This window comes from Tauraco erythrolophus, chromosome 2 (genome assembly GCF_009769465.1).
Source record: "Tauraco erythrolophus isolate bTauEry1 chromosome 2, bTauEry1.pri, whole genome shotgun sequence".
Lineage (NCBI taxonomy): Eukaryota > Metazoa > Chordata > Aves > Musophagiformes > Musophagidae > Tauraco > Tauraco erythrolophus.
In genome coordinates this window covers 88,220,709-88,238,440 of record NC_141466.1, presented here as the reverse complement: position 1 = coordinate 88,238,440, position 17,732 = coordinate 88,220,709, and the positions used below count along the sequence as shown (strand labels likewise).

Here is a 17,732-nt window from a genome sequence, read left to right as displayed (position 1 = left end):
GGTTTCAAAAGTTTGATTTATTTTAAAAATTTGTATGCTCGCTGCGGCTAAGGAGTCTTATTGGTGCGAGTCTGTCATCTTTTGGTCCCTGTCCTGCCACTTCCCTCAGTAAAGGGTTGCTGTCAATATGCAAGACTGAACCCTGCCAGTAAGAGGTTTTCTTGAAAGTGGGAATCCTGGAAGAGAAGCCAGCTTAATAATGGTAGTGCAAATTTGAGGTTATTTGAATAGCTTGGAAAAAAAGGAGTTCTGTCCCTTTAATGGAAGAGCTTTGAGATCATGTAGTTTGACACCTGAATATAAGTGCTTCTATGCTGTCACTTCTTTGGTCCCACAAGTCAGGTACTCTTCTGGAAGTACATGTAGTATTTCATTCCCATTAATCTGTCTTCTCTGCCCTGAGACAGTTAGCTAGTGCTGTTAATGTGGAGTTGAACATGGTGATGGAAGTCCCGTGTGCTACAGGGAGTTTGCTTGCTGGCAAAGGGTATTCCAATAGAATAAATATTTGCTGGGATAACTACAGTCATTAACTTTTCCAGATACTTGAACACAGTTATAGAAGAGGTAAACGGGTTAAAAGCTATGGTGTGGGGAGCTGAGGAGAGGCATGCTAGGTGGATGTAAAAGGAGACGAGAGAAACTTTTTAATAGCAGGAAGAGATATTGCTTCTACTCTCTTTGAGGACCTCCTGTCATTGAGCTATTATTTCTCCTCCTTTCCTTTTGCTGCAGCTGGGTAACAGATATACTCCTTGCAATGTGAGGGTGTCTCTTCATGCAATCCGTACAAGTATTTTTTCTTGTACTCTCAACTTCGCAGAAACATCAGTATGTTCGCTGTGCCATTGCAGCATCTGCGCGTGACATAACTGGCAGTACCCTGTTTTCTTCTTGGATATTCAATGTGCCAGTAAACCTCTGGCAATAAGTGGAACCCTTTGAATCTTTTCAGCATTTGTTTACGATGAGGCTGTTACCCGATGCGGAAAATTGAATCCACAGGAAGTCTGCATGTTTTGGAAGTGTTGGTAATCCCGATGAGCATGCATACTTTTTTTTTTTTTTATTTCCCTTTTCCATTGTGCAGGCCGTTTAATTATCTGTGCAAAACCCCAGAACTGGTAACACTTCTACAAGGCCTTTCAGCAGGCTATGATATCTCTCCTCTTCTGCATTACCTGTTGCCTCACCTTGTTCATACTGTAATGAAAAGTGATACGGGTAAGTTAGCATGCGTTTTTACAATTTTGTTGAGTCTTATGGACAGATGGCTGTGGTCAGTGTCGTAGCTGTGAAATTTTAGTTGCTTCTGCCATTAAAACTGCGCCAATACACGTGGAGACTTGATTGAGCTTTTGTGTGTGTGTTGCTTTTTGGTTTTCCAGGTCCTACAGAGGAGGCTGTTTTAGGCGTTGTTGTATCTATATCACTTCGATTTAGATGCTGATTTGCAGTATTTCAGCAGTAACAATTTTGATGGGCAAAATTTCTGACTCTTAGAGATGTATGGTAGTACTGCAAAATAATTTTTAGGTAGTTACATGTAGTCCATATGTAGTTTGAGATCTGTGTTTACCTGGTGAATTAGATGTGCCTGGGAACTGTCCAGGACAGTGAGGCTGGCTGGAATGCAGTAGTAGCCTGTGTCTACACTAGTAACTCTGTTTGCACTGTGGACTTGTAACTGCCAAGTCATGGTTGGGAAAGCTCTTTTGTTGAAAAGGGCCCAGTTCACTCCAGGGAATGCTGTAGGGAGTTGCTGGCGCAGGTTGTGTTAGCAGATATGGAACATTCTAAAGCCTACTTGAATTTATTGGTAGCACTACAGCCTTTGGCATTTTAATGACATTGGTATGAAGCATTGCTAACAGCACCCAGAGAGTTGGCGCGAGTGATTGATGAACACTGTGGTCTTCAAGTTGTGTGCTTGATTCACCGCATGATGATGCCTGTACGCGCTGTTAGCTTTAATCAGTATGAGGGTGCTATTCTCAAACTATTGTTCATCTTTTATGATTACGTGTTGTCCTTAGAAGAACAAGAAGAATCTGAGGAGACAGAGAATCAGATTTATATCAGACTTCTTGAAGGTATTCTTCAGAGTATACCACTGGAAAAGGATTTAGATCACCTGTTGGCTTCGTGAGTTAACTTTGATTATTTTTCGTCTGCAGTCATTTCTGGTTTAATAACAACTAATTTCTGACAATGGCATTAGCATTATATGAGCATGTTTTTCTGAGTTCATGTTAACTCCAGACCTGGATGTTGAAACTGAAACAGTCAGTAATCCAGAAGAGCCATGCTTTTAGCACTCATGAGACAGAGTGAAGCTTCAAATCTGTACTTGCAATGAGTAATGCATATTAATACTAACTTGTTTAGCAGCGTGCTTTATAACATCATTGAAAACTGTACTATCCAAAAAAATGGTGGCTTTTTCTTTTGCTTGTAATTTTAGCAAGTTTCTTGAAGAGTTTATCTCCTATGGTACAGAAGTTGAATCTAATCCCACCAAAATGGCTGCACTCAATCAAAAGATACTTCCACTTATCAGACTTCTTGAAAGAAAGTAAGTTCTATTTTTCTGTGTCAAACCCACAACCTGTAGGGTGGTGATGTAAGCTATGATCTTGGCTTATTGGGTGTGGTAAGCATAATATCCTTGCCCAGATAAATATAGTAAAAATAACTGACTCCTAATCTTTATCCGAATTTTATTTTACTGATCTGTCCTTATATATTTCATTATTACTGTAATACATGGACACAGACCTACTGGCTTTGTACAGCTGTTTGCTATGTATCATGATCTTTTCTGCTCATTATTTATCCTAGTGATCTGCATGTCAGTCATCTGTGTTAAGACATAATGGTTGATTGCTTTTGCGAAGCTACTTAAAATAGCTGATTCAGATGAGTGTGTGTGTGTGTTCGTCTTCCTTGTATTTCCTGTATTTGTCCAGTAAATGTATGTTCTTCTGCAATGCTCTGTGGAAAGCGTTGGGGATTTTGTCTGTTGACAGGTATCCTAAAGCCTTAGACTCTGTGTTGGAGAAGCATCTGCAAGATTGCACAGATGAGGCTGACCAAAATCTTTTTCACCAATTTATTTCTCTTTCATTAAGCTGTGGCAAATACAAGGTAGGTAGAAGCTCAGTTTGTGATCCTCTTATCTGGTTATACTGTTAGAAGGCTGATATTTTGGAAAAATTCTGCTCTCACTTCTTTCTAAACAAAATCTCTACCATTCCCACAAAAATAAACCCCACCAAGTTACATGTGATTTTTTTTTTTGGGGGGGCGGGGGGGACTTGATCAAAACTGTGGTAAAATCAAAAGCTATCCAATCTTTTAAGTTTGTGTTTATCATGAACAGTTATGAGAGTGAACTTTTTTTCATGGTTAAAATTTATACATTTCCTCCTGCCCCAATTGCTATCAATAATATTTTTCCTTAGGAACATGGCCACTACCTATACTGTAGTGGTTGATAATGGCAGCATAGTGGTGCCCAGCAAGGTCTCGTCTTGTCTCAGAGGTGTCTGGTTTGGGAAGGTTGACAAACAACTTTATTGTGGTTGAGAGAAGGTGGCTCAGACCTTTTTGTTACATTGATTTTATGAATGTTTACAGTCAGTAACATGGAAGAATAGAGTGACTACAGAGTTCTTCCTGTGGCATTTCTGAAGAGCAATTGAAACTCAACCTAACACAGAATAACCATGAGTGCAACAGATCTGTCCAAGGAATTTATTATTAAGAGATGGTTAGTATTATGACTGTTGTTTGCAATGATTGAAAGACTGAAAGCACTTGGGAAAAGCTTATAAACTACATAAAGAAGTGCTTCATGTATTTTTGTACTGATTTAACAAAGGCACGCATTCTGTGACTGAATAACAAGTGGATTAACAAAAAAACATGGCATGCAGAACAAAGGCATATGACTCCCTTCTAGCCTTTAAGGTTCCCGAGATAAGTGCACACAATTGGAGTGGCAGGGTTGCCTTTTTAACAGTTTCTCTCTGTGCTCTGTCACACTGACATTGTCACTAGCGCTTTCTCAGAATCTTTAGATAAGTGTAGTGCTTTTCCAGGACAAAAAGGTATCTGTGGCTTACTGAACTTTTCAAGCTATATTCCAAAAACTGTCTGCCAAAGTGAAGAAGACCAAGTATGAAACGGTTACACAACTTCGTTGTTCAGTAATTGACACTTTTCGGATCTGAATTATACAGGTTTTCTTCTGGTACAAAAACTCTCTGAAAGAATTTCTCCTGTTACCCTTATATATACTTAAAGTATTTGTAACATGCAGTGAGTCACTCTGAAATCTGTATTTCAGTTTCTGGAAGACTCTGATACCTCCCTTCTGCTTAGTTTGAATCATCCTCAGCCAGCTGTGCGGGTCCTGGCTCTTCAGCATTTGAAAGATGTTATTGAAACATCAAAGGTTTGTGTCCTGAATCTCTCACTTACAGAACAGACTTAACACATAATGTCTTCAAAAAGCTATTTGCCAGACATATCAGTTGAAGATGAGTGGTACGTTAAACTATTGATATGTCCTCCTCACTGTTTTTCATGGTGTTTTCAGTAGGCTTCTGTCACCATTTTCCCATATGCTGGAGTCTGGATGTAGATGTTGTTTATTAAGCTGCTTGTAGTCTAACATAAAATCTGACTTAATGAATACTTCTGATTTTCTTTCTTTTGTAACTGAAAGTTAGTCCACCTATTATTTGAGGTTTAATTTAGATGATTTTACTGCTTTTCTTGTACTAGGATTCAGATTATTAAAAGCTTTTAAATTTTGCTACCAACAAATGATTTTTTTTTTCTTTTGTCTCTTTTTTCCTTTATTTTTTCAGGATGGCTTTGATCAGTCTTTCTTAGAGGAAGCAATTTTTTGTCGACTCAAGGATGACAACAGAGATGTTGTAATGTCTGCTCTCAGTTCTTTGGAGGTGTGTATCTTTTGATATATCAGGTGATTTTTAGCTGATCTTAAATATGTGTGTCTGAAATTTGTTCTTTGTAATTGTCCTTCTTCTACTCATGTCCTTAGTGTGTGGCTTTTGTCAGCACAAATTTAGGAGGCTTGTGTTGTTTACCTCCTTACAATTCCTCCGAAATTTCTGCTTCCTGATCTTTCCCAAATTGTTTGCGGTTAACTTGAATTTATTGATGTTTTTTTTATGTAGCTACTAAAGCACATTATAATCTTTGATTATTATTTAAAGTGCGCTTCCTGCGTACTCTACATTTTTCTATAAAAACGCAAGCCATGTCATCTGCCTTTTGGATGGAAAATGGTGCAGTGACAGGTCCTTACGCTAGTGAGAAGTGCTTAGTTGAGTTTTTCCACATGAGAGTCATTTGATCAGTTGATAGTGGCAAAGTACTAAACTCCAGCTCAGGTTTACTGGATAGGTCTCTGGTATGCATTGTACTGATTGTTTCCAGTTAGAGTAACAGTCTGTCTTTATTGCTTCTGCTAGTAGTAGTGGAGAATATTATTAGCAGTCGTATAATTGGTCTTGTGTGTTCATTCATTCTCAATCACTAGAAAATAGGAGTAGACGCACGTGAGTGCTTCTTTAAACTTTAGCATCCTTTGTTAATGTGCCTTATATTTTTGTCATACAGATGCTATGTAAAGTAAAAGCAATTATTATTCAATTATAAAGTGTTTTGCTTATTGCTGTTAATTTTACCAAACATTTCTGTATTCTATTAAATTCTCCATACTTCAGCACATCAGGAGGGCATACTAGGCAGCCTTATAACTTATAACTTATTATTCTGGTAATATTTTTATTACATGGTCATCAATAAGAATGCAATTAGTGGTGTTTGATCTATGTTTCAACGCATTGAAGATGCAAAGCAGATGCATTTTCCATTATGATATGGTAAATTATTTTGGTTTTTATTATGTTTTTATTTATTTTTCTTGATTACTTTTCAGATTTTCAGGAAAGAAGTCAATCCAGAACTAGTTGTTTCAAGTCTTTTGAACATATTCCAGAGAGCTGATCTTTCAAAGGATGGAAAGTGGTATGTTTGTGCCTTTCTTCAGTCTACCTTCTTTCTGTATAAGTTAAATTTAAAAAATGTGACTCTAAAGAATACTTTAAAACCTATTTTTCCACTTCAAATACTTTTTGTTATGCTATATCTATACTGTGTTACAAAGACAAATTATCATTTATTTGCATACTGTTTCCCATGAGTTCCTTATTTGTTCTCACTGTTATTTGGGTTCAGAAAATCGCCATGGAAAATGGAGAACAAATCGAAGAAATGTTGCTGGTACGATTGAACAATGGGTATTCAACATCACTTGTTCTTTTTTAGGTACAAGGTTCTGGAGCGAGCAATAAAAATATTAGTCAAAGAAGAGATTTTGAAAGAGAAAAAAGAACTACTAGATGAAGCAGTAATGCAGTTGTTACCTTTTATGGTGATCACTAATGTGAATTCAAAATCTTCAGATTGGAAAATGGCTGTTTGTCTGTCAGAATGTGATCTCTGCTCCTTACACCCTTTACTGAAAGGTTGGCCAGAAGGTAAAGCATTAATTGTAGGTAATTTGGTAAAAATAAAGTTGTGACAATTTAGAATACCATGCTTATTGAACCTAAATACTTATTGAAGGAGACTGGCTGTTGTTAACAAGCTATTACGCTCTGAGTGTAAATAGAGTTCTTTAAAAAGCTCTTTGAAAAGGTGAAAAAATTGTCTATTATGTTTCTGACTGTTTCTAAATATTATTGAGCCACCAGTGTTTTAATATGTGATTTGTATACCTGGATTCTCTATGAGTTTTTTTTTTTTTCATTGGAATAGCTCTTGAAGAGGCAGTTAAATCTAGCAAGTCTGCAGAGTTGATTGAAGTAGCCAACAAGAAGATGATTCTGCTGTTTTCTGAAAACATGACTTCAGGGGATCCTTCCTTACTATTGCAAATGGTATGTGTACCGTGTTACCGTTATCTTATGAGATCTTAGCTTTCAGGTGGTACCTGTAATAGAACAAATGTGATATAGAATAACTTTGTATGTGCTCTTCTTCGTACACCCCATCCCTGGAGGTGTTCAAGGCCATGTTGGATGAGGCTTTGGGCAACCTGGTGTAGTGGAGGATTTCCCTGCCTATGGCAGGGGGGTTGGAACTAGATGATCTTTGAGGTCCCTTCCAACCCTAACCATTCTATGATTCTATGTTTCTATCAAGCTGCTAGGCAAGTATATATATATATATATATATAAAAAAGTGTAACTAAATTCCAGTAATTCTTAGTTTCCTGAAAAAAAAATCTGAAGAATAAAAAAGTATACCTGTAGATAGTTCCTAGAGAGAGGTGTTTGTGCATTCTTAGGTTTCAAAGGGTATCATTACAGAAGACAGAGATTTGTTAAAGATGAAAGAAGGTAACAGGGATTTAATTGGACATGCAAATGAAACATGGTGTAAAGTCATAGTGACATCCCACTGTCTTACAGACTTGTTGTTTTTCCTCCACTCCCTTTTCTAAGGTTGATGATCTGATAATCCTTGCTGAAACAGAATCTGACAGCATGAAACAGAAAGTAACTACTTATATAATTGGTTCAGTGCTTGTTCAGTGCTGCTGCAATACACAGATGAAGGAAAGTTATTTTTCAGTGGCTATCAGAGTCTTCCGTTTCTTGGATAAAAAAATGAAAAATCTCAGAGCTTGTGATCCTGCAGAGGTAAGATGTAAACAGTTTGGAGAGGGCATTTTCTTTGTAGTGGAGAAATCTTTTTTTATTTGAGAGCAAGAAGTTCAAAAACCTTGCGGACTGAAAAATCTTGCCTTTATTTCTTTTCAAAGCAAAGCGCACACTTGGAAGCAGTACTAGAAGCTTCCATTAAGAATTGTTTTTATGTTTTATCACTCTAGTGAGTCTGCATGAAAAAATTAAGAACTCCAGAGCTTTAGGCTGCCATCCCACTAAATGATTCAATGTTTCAGTGCTGTGGGCTTGGCACAAAGTTTGCGGCGTTTCTGCCGACTACCCCGTGGCATCATGTGGAGTCATTGTTTGAATTAGGAATATTGGGGTTTTAGTCATTGAGTTTTATGGACTTGTTCAACAGGGGAAAGAGGGAAATGCAGTCGAGTATGAAAAAGAGCTTATGCTAAGAGCAGATCCAGAGGAGTGCCATGAAAATGGTCAGAGGGCTCGAACACCTCTCCTATGAAGAAAGACTGGGTTGGGGTTGTTCAGCCTGGAGAAGAGAAGGCTCCAGGAAGACGTTATTGCTGCCCTCCAATACTTGCAGGGGGCGATAAGAACGATAGAGAGAGACTTTGTAGAAAGGCCTTTAGTGTTAGGACAAGGGCAATGGTTTTAAACTAAAAGCGGGTAGATTTAGCTTGGATATCAGGAAGAAATTCTCTACTGTGGTGGTGGTGAGGCACAGGAACAGGTTGCCCAGCAAAGTTGTGGATGCCCCATCCCTGGAAGTGTTCAAGGCCAGGTTGAATAAGGCTTTGAGCAATCTGGTCTAGTGAAAGACGTCACTGCCCACGGCAGGGGGGTTGGACTATGTGATCTTTGAAGATCCCTTCCAAACCGTTCTGTAATTCTGTGATTCTATGAATTGCCACCTCAAGCAAGTCCTTGCAACAATATTGAAAATGTTCCTGAATTTGTTAGGGTTTGGTTTATTGTGCTGCTCCATAAGCTGTTGTATTGATGCTTGTTGGGAGGTAACATGGAGGTGGAAAGAGGAGCCATCAGAGAAGCAGGAACAATGTTCAGAAAGAGTATTTCTGCATCTTTCCGCTACGTTTATTTTTATCCATATTTCCCATTGCATTTTTCTTGATTAATTTTGTTGTTGAAACAGCGTTCTTTTGTGTATGTAAGAAACCCATGTCAGCAGGGCTGTGTTTGTGTGTGTTCACTCCCTTACACACACATAGTAATACAGGGTAATTAGTTACTCTGACCTCAGATTATTCCATTAAAGGATTTTTATATATACAAATATCTGAAAGATATGGATTATGTTGCTGGAACAGAGCTAGAGGAAAGGATTAAACTGAATGTCCACAAAATGCTGTGAGGAACTCCTAATCTGTTTGAAGAGGTATCTTAGAGAGACTGGTATTTTACTTTTCTGCTACCTGTACCTTATGTACACTGTTAATTATGGTAGTAAGAGCTGGCATAGGTTTTGAAACTGCAGACGCAAGTTTAAGGGTGAAATCAGAAATGTAATTCACTTCCTAAAGATACCTCTTTTGAGGTTGGAAATTAAATATTGCTGAATTTTAGCGCTAAATTTCTGTCTTGGTTGGATAAAATTGTGACAGTATACATTAAAATTAATTTTCATTCACAGGAAACTCTCCTAAATTGGTCTGTTGAAACAATAGATGAAACTTTGGTGCCTAAGGACTTGTTAACTGCATATATAGAAAAGCTCAGTAGTGATCAGACTGCTCATGCAGAGGAGTCAGCTATGTTCCTGTTCTTATTGAGAAACTTCATTAATGGCCTAAAACCTCCTCTGTCCTTTTCAAAAGGTAGGTGTTAAGGTTTTGACTGTCTTTTATATCAATGAAGTGAAGAAGGAAGGTTATTTTTTTTTGCCTTCAGAAGCTGTGGGAAACAAGCAAGCCTTGCTTCCTTAACCTTCTTTGTTTTTAGATCTGTAAAGATTATGTACTTGTGAACATGAAATCAGCCAAATGTATTGTCTTCTTTTAAATAGAGATGTCTGTTTTCTCTTAGTTTCTGAAGTAGCTCATACGCATCTCGGGTGTCTTATTTCTAACCTGTGTTTTTTAGAGGAAACTTGGTGGAATCCCGAATCTCTGAATCAAGATAGCCAAGACTACCTGCACCTGCTTTTGGGGCTATTTGACCTACTTGTCTGCGGAGCTAGTGAGGGAAGCAATGCTGCTCAGTATAGAGCATTGATGAATCTCTTACTCAAGGTATTATTTTTGCATTTATTGCTCTGAATTATTAGTCATCAACTATTACGCAATTACATAATTTTAAGGAAAACTGAGAAAAAAGGACTGATCGTGCAACATTGCTTGTGGCATGCTAGTACTGTGAGCAGATGAAAGTCTGAGCTTCAGCTGGTTAGTTAACCCTAATTAAATGCAGTAATAGAAAACTAAAGTAAAAAAACAATAAATGGACCAGTTGAGGCAGAGATGAAAGCAGGACAAGGTCAAGAGCTTGAAGTCTGAACTAAAAGTTTTGGTCCTATCTGGGAGCAAAGCAAACAGTTGCTCTCTAAAATTTTTAAGTTTTTAAATACAGAAACTGAAAGGAAAACCTTTAGAAGACATTGCATGTTTCCTTATAACATTTTCTCATGTTTTCTCACTCTCATTGAGTGATATATTTTTGTGAAGAGAATAAGGGGTTTTGGCAGTCTGGATTTTAGATGACAGGGAGTAATAGCTGTACTTTCTGAGGAAAAGAGAAGCAAGTAATTGACACAAAGCCACCGTTACTGGAATTGGATGCTCTTTCATCAAGAACAGCACATGACAAACATAAACAGAAGAAGGAAAGAATAGCAACAATTTCATAACAAAACTTGTGTCTGATGTTAATTCTTGTATATAACTTTGTCTAATTATTAGTCACTCCAAGATCTAGTGAAATCATACTGACACTGAGCTGTTAAAGAGTGATTCAGTGCCTGGCTAGTTAGAGGCTGTTAGCAGGGAAGGAAGGATGTTATTTTGATGGGACTTTTGACTGAGCAACCTCGATCATATAGCACAGAAGAAGAGAAGAAGGTAGGAGGAGGGACTACAGAAGGTCTGTGGAATGGGGTTAATAATGTCCTAGGACCTAGTGAAGGCAACAGCTGCAGTAAGAATTTACTTCTTTGTGGAGTATTCCTGGTCTCCAATTTTGAGGGTGTTTAATTTGAAAGGATCAAGAAAGTTATTTTTGCCCACTCTGGAACCGTTAATGCAACTAGAACCTGTATCTTGACAGACTTTTGGAAAAGAGAATAGGCAAGAGTATGTCAGAAGCTGTATAAGTTGTTCTGGCAAGCTTTTTTCAGTCTGCAGGATGTTGAGAGGGCATTCCTGGTTTGTGGTTTATCAGAAGTTGTGAGTAGTAGTTTGCCAGTGAAGTCAAAGTTATTAAACAAGTGCTTTTCTCTTTTTTCTTTTTTATTTTTTTCTTTTGTTTTTTTTTTTGTTAATTTTAAGGTACATCTAAAAGATTCGGAGGTTCTCTTCAAATTCCTTTCAATTTTATGGACTTACAGTTACAACCTTTCAAATCATCTGAACTATGAAGTCAGTGCAATGCTACAGACTCAAGCTTTATACATTGGCTATGCACTGCTGGAATCACAGACATACCAAAAAAAGAAACAGCTGGTATCGCCATCATCTCCAGGTAAAGTAAAACAGTATCTAACTCTCATCTTAAGACTTAATCACAATATTTTTTAATTTTGTGCAATTTTACTATGTTTTATACCATGAAGGATATCTATAGTCATTTATGTTCAGTTGCACTAGGCTGAAACAGCTCTGTTTCTTGCTGATTCACTGCTGCAGTTACTAGCCCAAGTTTGGAAGTAGGTGAAACCACTTTTTAATCTTAAAAGCGTTAAAGAAACGTGCTCCTATGCTGAAGAAGTCATAGAATCATAGAATGGTTAGGGTCGGAAGGATCCTCAAAGATCATCTAGTTCCAACTCCTCTGCTATGGGCAGGGACACCCTCCACTACACCAGGTTGCTCAAAGCCTCATCCAACCTGGCCTTGAACACTTCCAGGGATGGGGCATTCACAAACTCTCTGGGAAACCTGTTCCAGTGCCTCAACAGCCTCAGAGTGAAGAATTTCTTCCTTAGATGTAATCTAAATCTACCCTCTTTCAAGTCATTACACCTTAGACCCCTTAGTCTTACCACTACATGTCCTTGTAAAAAGTCCCTCTCCAGCTTTCTTGGACGCCTCCTTTAGGTACTGGAAGGCTGCTGTACAGTCTCCCTGGAGCCTTTAAGGAAGTGGAGGAAGTGCTTGCATATCTTCCAGGTGTTAAGGGCAAAAATAAAAATTTTACTCTGGTTTTACTGCTCTATCAGAAAAGTCTAAGTCAGATGTTTCAACATTTGAATGTTCTCTTCAGGGTTTCTCTAGGCAACCTGTTCCAGTGCCTCACCACCCTCAGAGTGAGGAATTTCTTCCTTATATCTAATCTAAATCTCCCCTCTTTCAGTTTAAATCCATTGCCCCTTGTCGTATCACTACACGCCCTTGTAAAAAGTCCCTCTTCAGCTTTCCTGTAGGCCCCCTTTAAGTACTGGAAGGCTGCAATAAGATCACCCCAGAGCCTTCTCTTCTCCAGGCTGAACAGCCCCAACTCTCTCAGCCTGTCTTCATAGCAGAGGTGCTCCAGCCCTCTGATCATCTTCACGACCCTCCTCTGGACCCACTCCAACAGCCCCATGTCCTTCTTGTGTTGGGGACTCCAGAGCTGAAGGCAGTATTCCAGGTGGGGTCTCACGAGAGCAGAGTAGAGGGGCAGAATCACCTCCCTTGACCTGCTGGCCACACTTCTGTGGATGCAACCCAAGATACAGTTGGCTTTCTGGGCTGCCAGCGCACATTGCCGGCTCATGTTGAGCTTCTCATCCACCAGCGCTCCTAAGTCCTTTTTCTCCATGCTGCTCTCAATCCATTCTCTGCCCAGCCTGTACTTGTGCTTGGGATTGCCCCGACCCATGTGCAGGACCTTAATTTCTGTGCAGTATAAGGATGTGGGAGTCAGTAGCCATATGTGAACTCTCTGAGCTTAAATACAAATATAAGGACTGTGATGAAGAAATTCAGAGCCATGGATCTGTGAGATTCACATTGTTTTTATGTAGTCTAGAGATTTTTAGTGAAAAGAGATTACTTTTTAATTCCAAAGTAATGTTGCTGCCTCTTCAGACATACGGTAAAATTATGACCGCTCACTGTATTCTGTTGTCTTTCCTCCTTCCTTCCCTCACTGTTTTTGCAGTGCTGATATCTTTGCTAATTAACTTGGGTAGTCCTGTGAGTGAAGTTCGAAGGGCTGCTCTCAACTGCCTCCATTCCTTGAGAGGGATAAAGGAGTCTCTATTTCATCCTATTCTTCAGCATTTGGAGCAAAAGACAGAAGAGATCATATCTGACCCTACATACATAACACAGGTATTTTTGTTAAGGTGTACATTAATCCAAGGTTTTTTTGCTGCTGTGAGCTCTCATCTTTTCCAGAAGAAATCAAGTTAACTGGGAAAGTTCGTTGTCTTTGTATGCTATAGTAGACTGATTTATTTTTTTTAAAGGACTTTAAAAACATTCAAGTGATTTATTACATGCAGAGAATTGAGAGTATCAGTCAATTAAGAAGTATTTACTGGTGGTTTATTTACAGATGAGGAATTCTGTTTGTATCTAGATTGCATTATTATGAAAACATTGAATAAATGTTGTTTCAAGGCATTTTTATTGCAGGGAAAGAACTTAAATTTTCACTTTGTTAATGAACTAGATTATGGAAACTCTATTTGAGGAGCTTGAGACACAACCAAAACAGAAATCCCAGAAGAAAAAATTGTCGGAAGCTTTGGAAAGCATACTCGATTGTGTACAGAACCCTATTTTCCCATCATATATTGCAAGAAACTTAATGAAAATTCTTCATGGACTTCATGGTGAGGTAAGTGCAGCCTTTCTAGCTGTTTTATGTGTTCTGCACTTGATTGAAATGCTGAAATCAAATTGCATTTAGTAATACTGCTGTTAAATAATTTCATAATGTATTATATTAGGCATTAAGTTGACACCTCTAATAATATGCAGTAGTGCTGCAAAATACGATTTCATGAAACATAGAATATTTGTGTGCTCCATCCAGACATGTAAGGGCTGCAGAATTTTGTGCTTGAGCTGTTGAGGAAACTCCCTTGATGTTACTGAAAAAGACTGTTTCACAAGAAGATTCTTCCAGAAGAAATTTATTACCTTGGTTAGATATCAGGGAATACAGAGTTTTCTGTACAGAATTGTAACACAGTAGGTAGTACTATCAATTTTATTTTACTATAACCTCGTTTTATCTAGTATATTCAGATTTATCTTCTCTAAATGCTGGAAAATATGTGAGTTCAGTGTACAAAAAATGAGTGAAATTATGAATTTTACACTCTGTTCAGTTGTATTTGTCTTGAAGGGATTGTAAACTGCATAGAGGATGAGTGTTCTTACCTCACATTTGGCTTTTGTAGGAGACAACAGTCATAAATCAGTGAAAAAAATTGCTTTCTGTACTCTAAAAATAGGGAATACTATTCTGCAAAGGAAAATAGCGAAGTAGCAGATGAGCATGTACTTGTGGTAATCTCACAATAAGTCTTGTATTTTTCCTCTTGAATAGCTGTTGCATAAAATACTGTATACAGTGTGTTATCAGAGAGCGGATGTTGTAGTAAAATGAAGCTGTGCTATTGGAAGTTTGTTAAAATGAGAATGGATAGAAACTTACCTTACTAATTTCCTCTGTTTGCAGATGATTCTTTCTCACCTCTTGCCTGCACTAGACCGGTTGCTAGAGAAGGTCTTTAAGAAACCTGAGGCAATGTTGAAAGATGAAGTTGTTCTCCTGCATCTCATCCTTGGAAAGTTTAATGAATATTCAGCACCCCTCTTGTGCAAGAATCAGCAGAGTCTGGATTTATTTATCAAAAGTCTGCATGCTGCCAAGAAAATCTATGAGGAAGTGCCACCTTTTCAGATCACAGCGCTTGGACAGGTATGGCTTTCTGAAAAATAATTAATTTTTATGCTTAAAGCAAATAGCAGTGGTTAGGATTGGATTTACAAGGACTGTTTCTGTATTAAGGAGTCCAAAGCTTTTGACATCTCTTCCTTTTAATACAAGTTTTCAGTCTCCATAGTGTCTTTGAAACATCTAAACAGGCTGCAAAACTTTCTCTTTTAAACTTACCAGAAGGAGAAATTGCTGCTTGTTTTATTTTTGCATTTTGACAAGTACAAAATGGAAATATCACTGTATTTGCATAGAGATGAATACCTGTATCATTGCCTGCAGACACTAATGTTTTACTTGTCCTTAGGTTTTTTTTGTCAGTCAGGCAGGAGCTTTACTTTATGTTTTTCTTCTGAGGGAAGATTGTCAAGAAAATACTGTAGGTGAGAAATAGTCTCATTTGAAGGAGGCTACAAATTCAGGCCTTCTGTTAGCCCGGTATTAGTGTATACTTACGGAAGGCTGGCAACAGCAGGATTGTTCCCCCCACCAGGCAAGGTGTGTGAAGAATTTCAGAAACCACTGTATCTGATGGATATTTCAGAAGTATGTGCTTTGCATCTAAGGATTCTTGGATATATAGAAATACATAGTTGATATGCAAATTTTTACGATATATGTTCGTACTAACCTGTGTGTGATTGGGTGTGTCATACTTCATCTAATATACCTAAGTTCTGTAGCCTGTGATTTTGTTACCTGCTTACAGTAAACCTCTCTACGTCCTTTCTCTTTTCCCTTTTGTAGATTACTAAACCGTTCTTTGCAGCTGTGTCAGATGGGATGGTGCAAGAGAAGCTGTTAAAAGTATTGTTTGACTTACTGTTAAACTGTAAGAACCCTCTTTGTGCCCAGACCATTAGCAGTGTGTTTAAAGGGGTAAGTAACACACTCCAGAACACAGAAATATGTTCTAACCTCTTGCAGTGGTTCTGTGTCACTACATTCAGTAACACTCGATGTTCATATCATTCATAGCATGAAAGGAATTGGAAACTATCTGTCACATAATACAGTTGTCTTAATGACATGAAAAGTTTGTTAAATGACTGCTTTTAGAAGGTATTTCTTTAAAAGCCGTGTATCAGTCACTTACTATACTACGTTAATGAATTCAGCAGAAGTCACTTCTTTCTGCTGCACTGATTTTCATCTTTTGGGTAAAAACTGTTTTTCTCTTTTTGTATAGTGACTGGGAGACTTCTCTCACAATAGCTTAATTGTAGCTTTCATGTAGCAATTTATTATATTACATGGATTTGAAATCACTTCCTCATTTTATTTGCTATAAGAACTACAAGTAGGGCAGGCATTCAGAGACTGGTGATATGACCTGAATATGTGGATTACATACCCGTATGTGCATGAAGGGAACATGTGTTTAAAAAAAAGGAGGGGGCATAGGTGTGTGATACGACACGTTGTTCATTGCTACTTGCATTATTATTCCCTGTTTTAGATTTCAGTGTGTGCTGAGCAGATTGTCAGAGAACTGGAGCCTCCTGAGAAAACCAAAAGTCTGGCCACTGTTCAGCAAACTAGAAGGCAGAAAATGCAGCAACAGAGGTAAAATAACTAGAAACCCAAAAATATTATCTGTACAGTTTGAAAAGGCCAGTTGTTTTACTACATTTCATAGTTTGTATTAAAAGCATATAAGCATTTATTTCTTCTTTTACCCTGCACAGTAATGAGCTACTTTCGTCAGGAGGAAACCGATTCATGTTGCTGTTTGAGAACTGATGAAACTAAAGTCAAAATTTAGAATTAAAAAAAAAAAATCATCCAGTAGTTCTAAAGTTGGCATTTGCTCTTGTGTAATCTAGCTTGACACAGTTGAACAACGTTAATTTTCTAGGTACTAAATTTGGTTAGTAATAAAAATGTGTGGATGAATTATGTATACATGGCTGAAGCCTAAAGGTGCTCATCAAAATGTTCCTGTTAGTTGACTGAAAAACAGTATTTTCTTTCAGTTAAAATACTAATGTTTAGATTTCTTCATCTTGTTTCTTCTCCTTTCTCATCAGGAAGGAGCTGTTTTGTCCACTCTACTTATTCTCTTCTTTAAGCATCGGCTGTCAGCTGTTGTTGAAACAGGATATTGAGTTGATTTTCTTGGTTTGACCTAGAATAGCTGTTCTTACTTTCCTTCACTTGACCTTTTTTAACAATCAGCAACTATTATTAGATTGATCCATCTGTAAACTGTGTCTGTCAGAGTTTACAAATGCACACACTTGCACACACACCCATTGCCTGCATAGTCAGTGGTTTAGACGACTAGTAGTTCCAAAGATGCGAATTTCCTGGATGGCAAGCACATCAGCATTTGGACAGTTATTTCGTAATAGATTTTATGTTTTTTTCAGCAGAAGTCTGCTTCATTGTATAGAATTTTTGTATACATGGAAGGCATGCTATACTTATTTGTTTTTCATGTTTGGTCTGGATTTTCTGTTGATTGTTTAAAATGCGTTGCTGCGTTAATCAAAAGCCCACACATTGCTACCTCTCCCAGGAGAAGCAGTAAAGGATATTACTATGTGAAAGAAAAATTGTCTTTTTTTACTTATGTGTGTGTATGTTCCCCAAAACACTGTACTATTTTCTTTGTAGCTGTATATCCTGATTGTTTGTCTTACCTTTTTAGAAAGCCTCAAGATGCAGAATCGGCGCCAGAAACAAGCCACTTCAGCTGGCAGAGGGTCATGCTTATTCTGGAATTACTGCAGCATAAGAAGAAACTTAGACGTCCGCAGGCATTGGTACCTGCGCTTTTTAACCTGCTGAGCCGGTAATCGTGCCTCCATGACACAGGAGTCCTTGAGCATTCTCTTCTGCAGCAGATGCTGTAAAGCGTTAAGATATGGGCTACTTTCGTCTGCT

General features: G+C 38.0%; 1 protein-coding gene across 2 annotated transcripts in view; it reads left to right on the top strand.

Moving 5' to 3' along the window:
- The window catches only part of HEATR1 (HEAT repeat containing 1), a 41,602-nt gene that overhangs the window by 8,093 nt on the left and 15,777 nt on the right, over window positions 1-17,732 (top strand). Inside the window, exons 8-26 of one of the 2 annotated variants that reach the window (XM_086631589.1) lie at window positions 1,091-1,224; window positions 2,040-2,145; window positions 2,465-2,575; window positions 3,030-3,147; window positions 4,352-4,459; window positions 4,878-4,973; window positions 5,978-6,066; window positions 6,367-6,578; window positions 6,859-6,980; window positions 7,548-7,745; window positions 9,388-9,571; window positions 9,837-9,985; window positions 11,237-11,429; window positions 13,050-13,222; window positions 13,566-13,733; window positions 14,583-14,825; window positions 15,591-15,722; window positions 16,303-16,409; window positions 17,497-17,640. In XM_086631589.1, coding sequence (XP_086487715.1) covers window positions 1,091-1,224; window positions 2,040-2,145; window positions 2,465-2,575; window positions 3,030-3,147; window positions 4,352-4,459; window positions 4,878-4,973; window positions 5,978-6,066; window positions 6,367-6,578; window positions 6,859-6,980; window positions 7,548-7,745; window positions 9,388-9,571; window positions 9,837-9,985; window positions 11,237-11,429; window positions 13,050-13,222; window positions 13,566-13,733; window positions 14,583-14,825; window positions 15,591-15,722; window positions 16,303-16,409; window positions 17,497-17,640 — 2,787 coding nt within the window. Of the gene's footprint in view, window positions 1-1,090; window positions 1,225-2,036; window positions 2,146-2,464; window positions 2,576-3,029; window positions 3,148-4,351; window positions 4,460-4,877; window positions 4,974-5,977; window positions 6,067-6,366; window positions 6,579-6,858; window positions 6,981-7,547; window positions 7,746-9,387; window positions 9,572-9,836; window positions 9,986-11,236; window positions 11,430-13,049; window positions 13,223-13,565; window positions 13,734-14,582; window positions 14,826-15,590; window positions 15,723-16,302; window positions 16,410-17,496; window positions 17,641-17,732 lie in introns of both variants that reach the window. The other variant, XM_086631588.1, reaches the window with a different exon arrangement.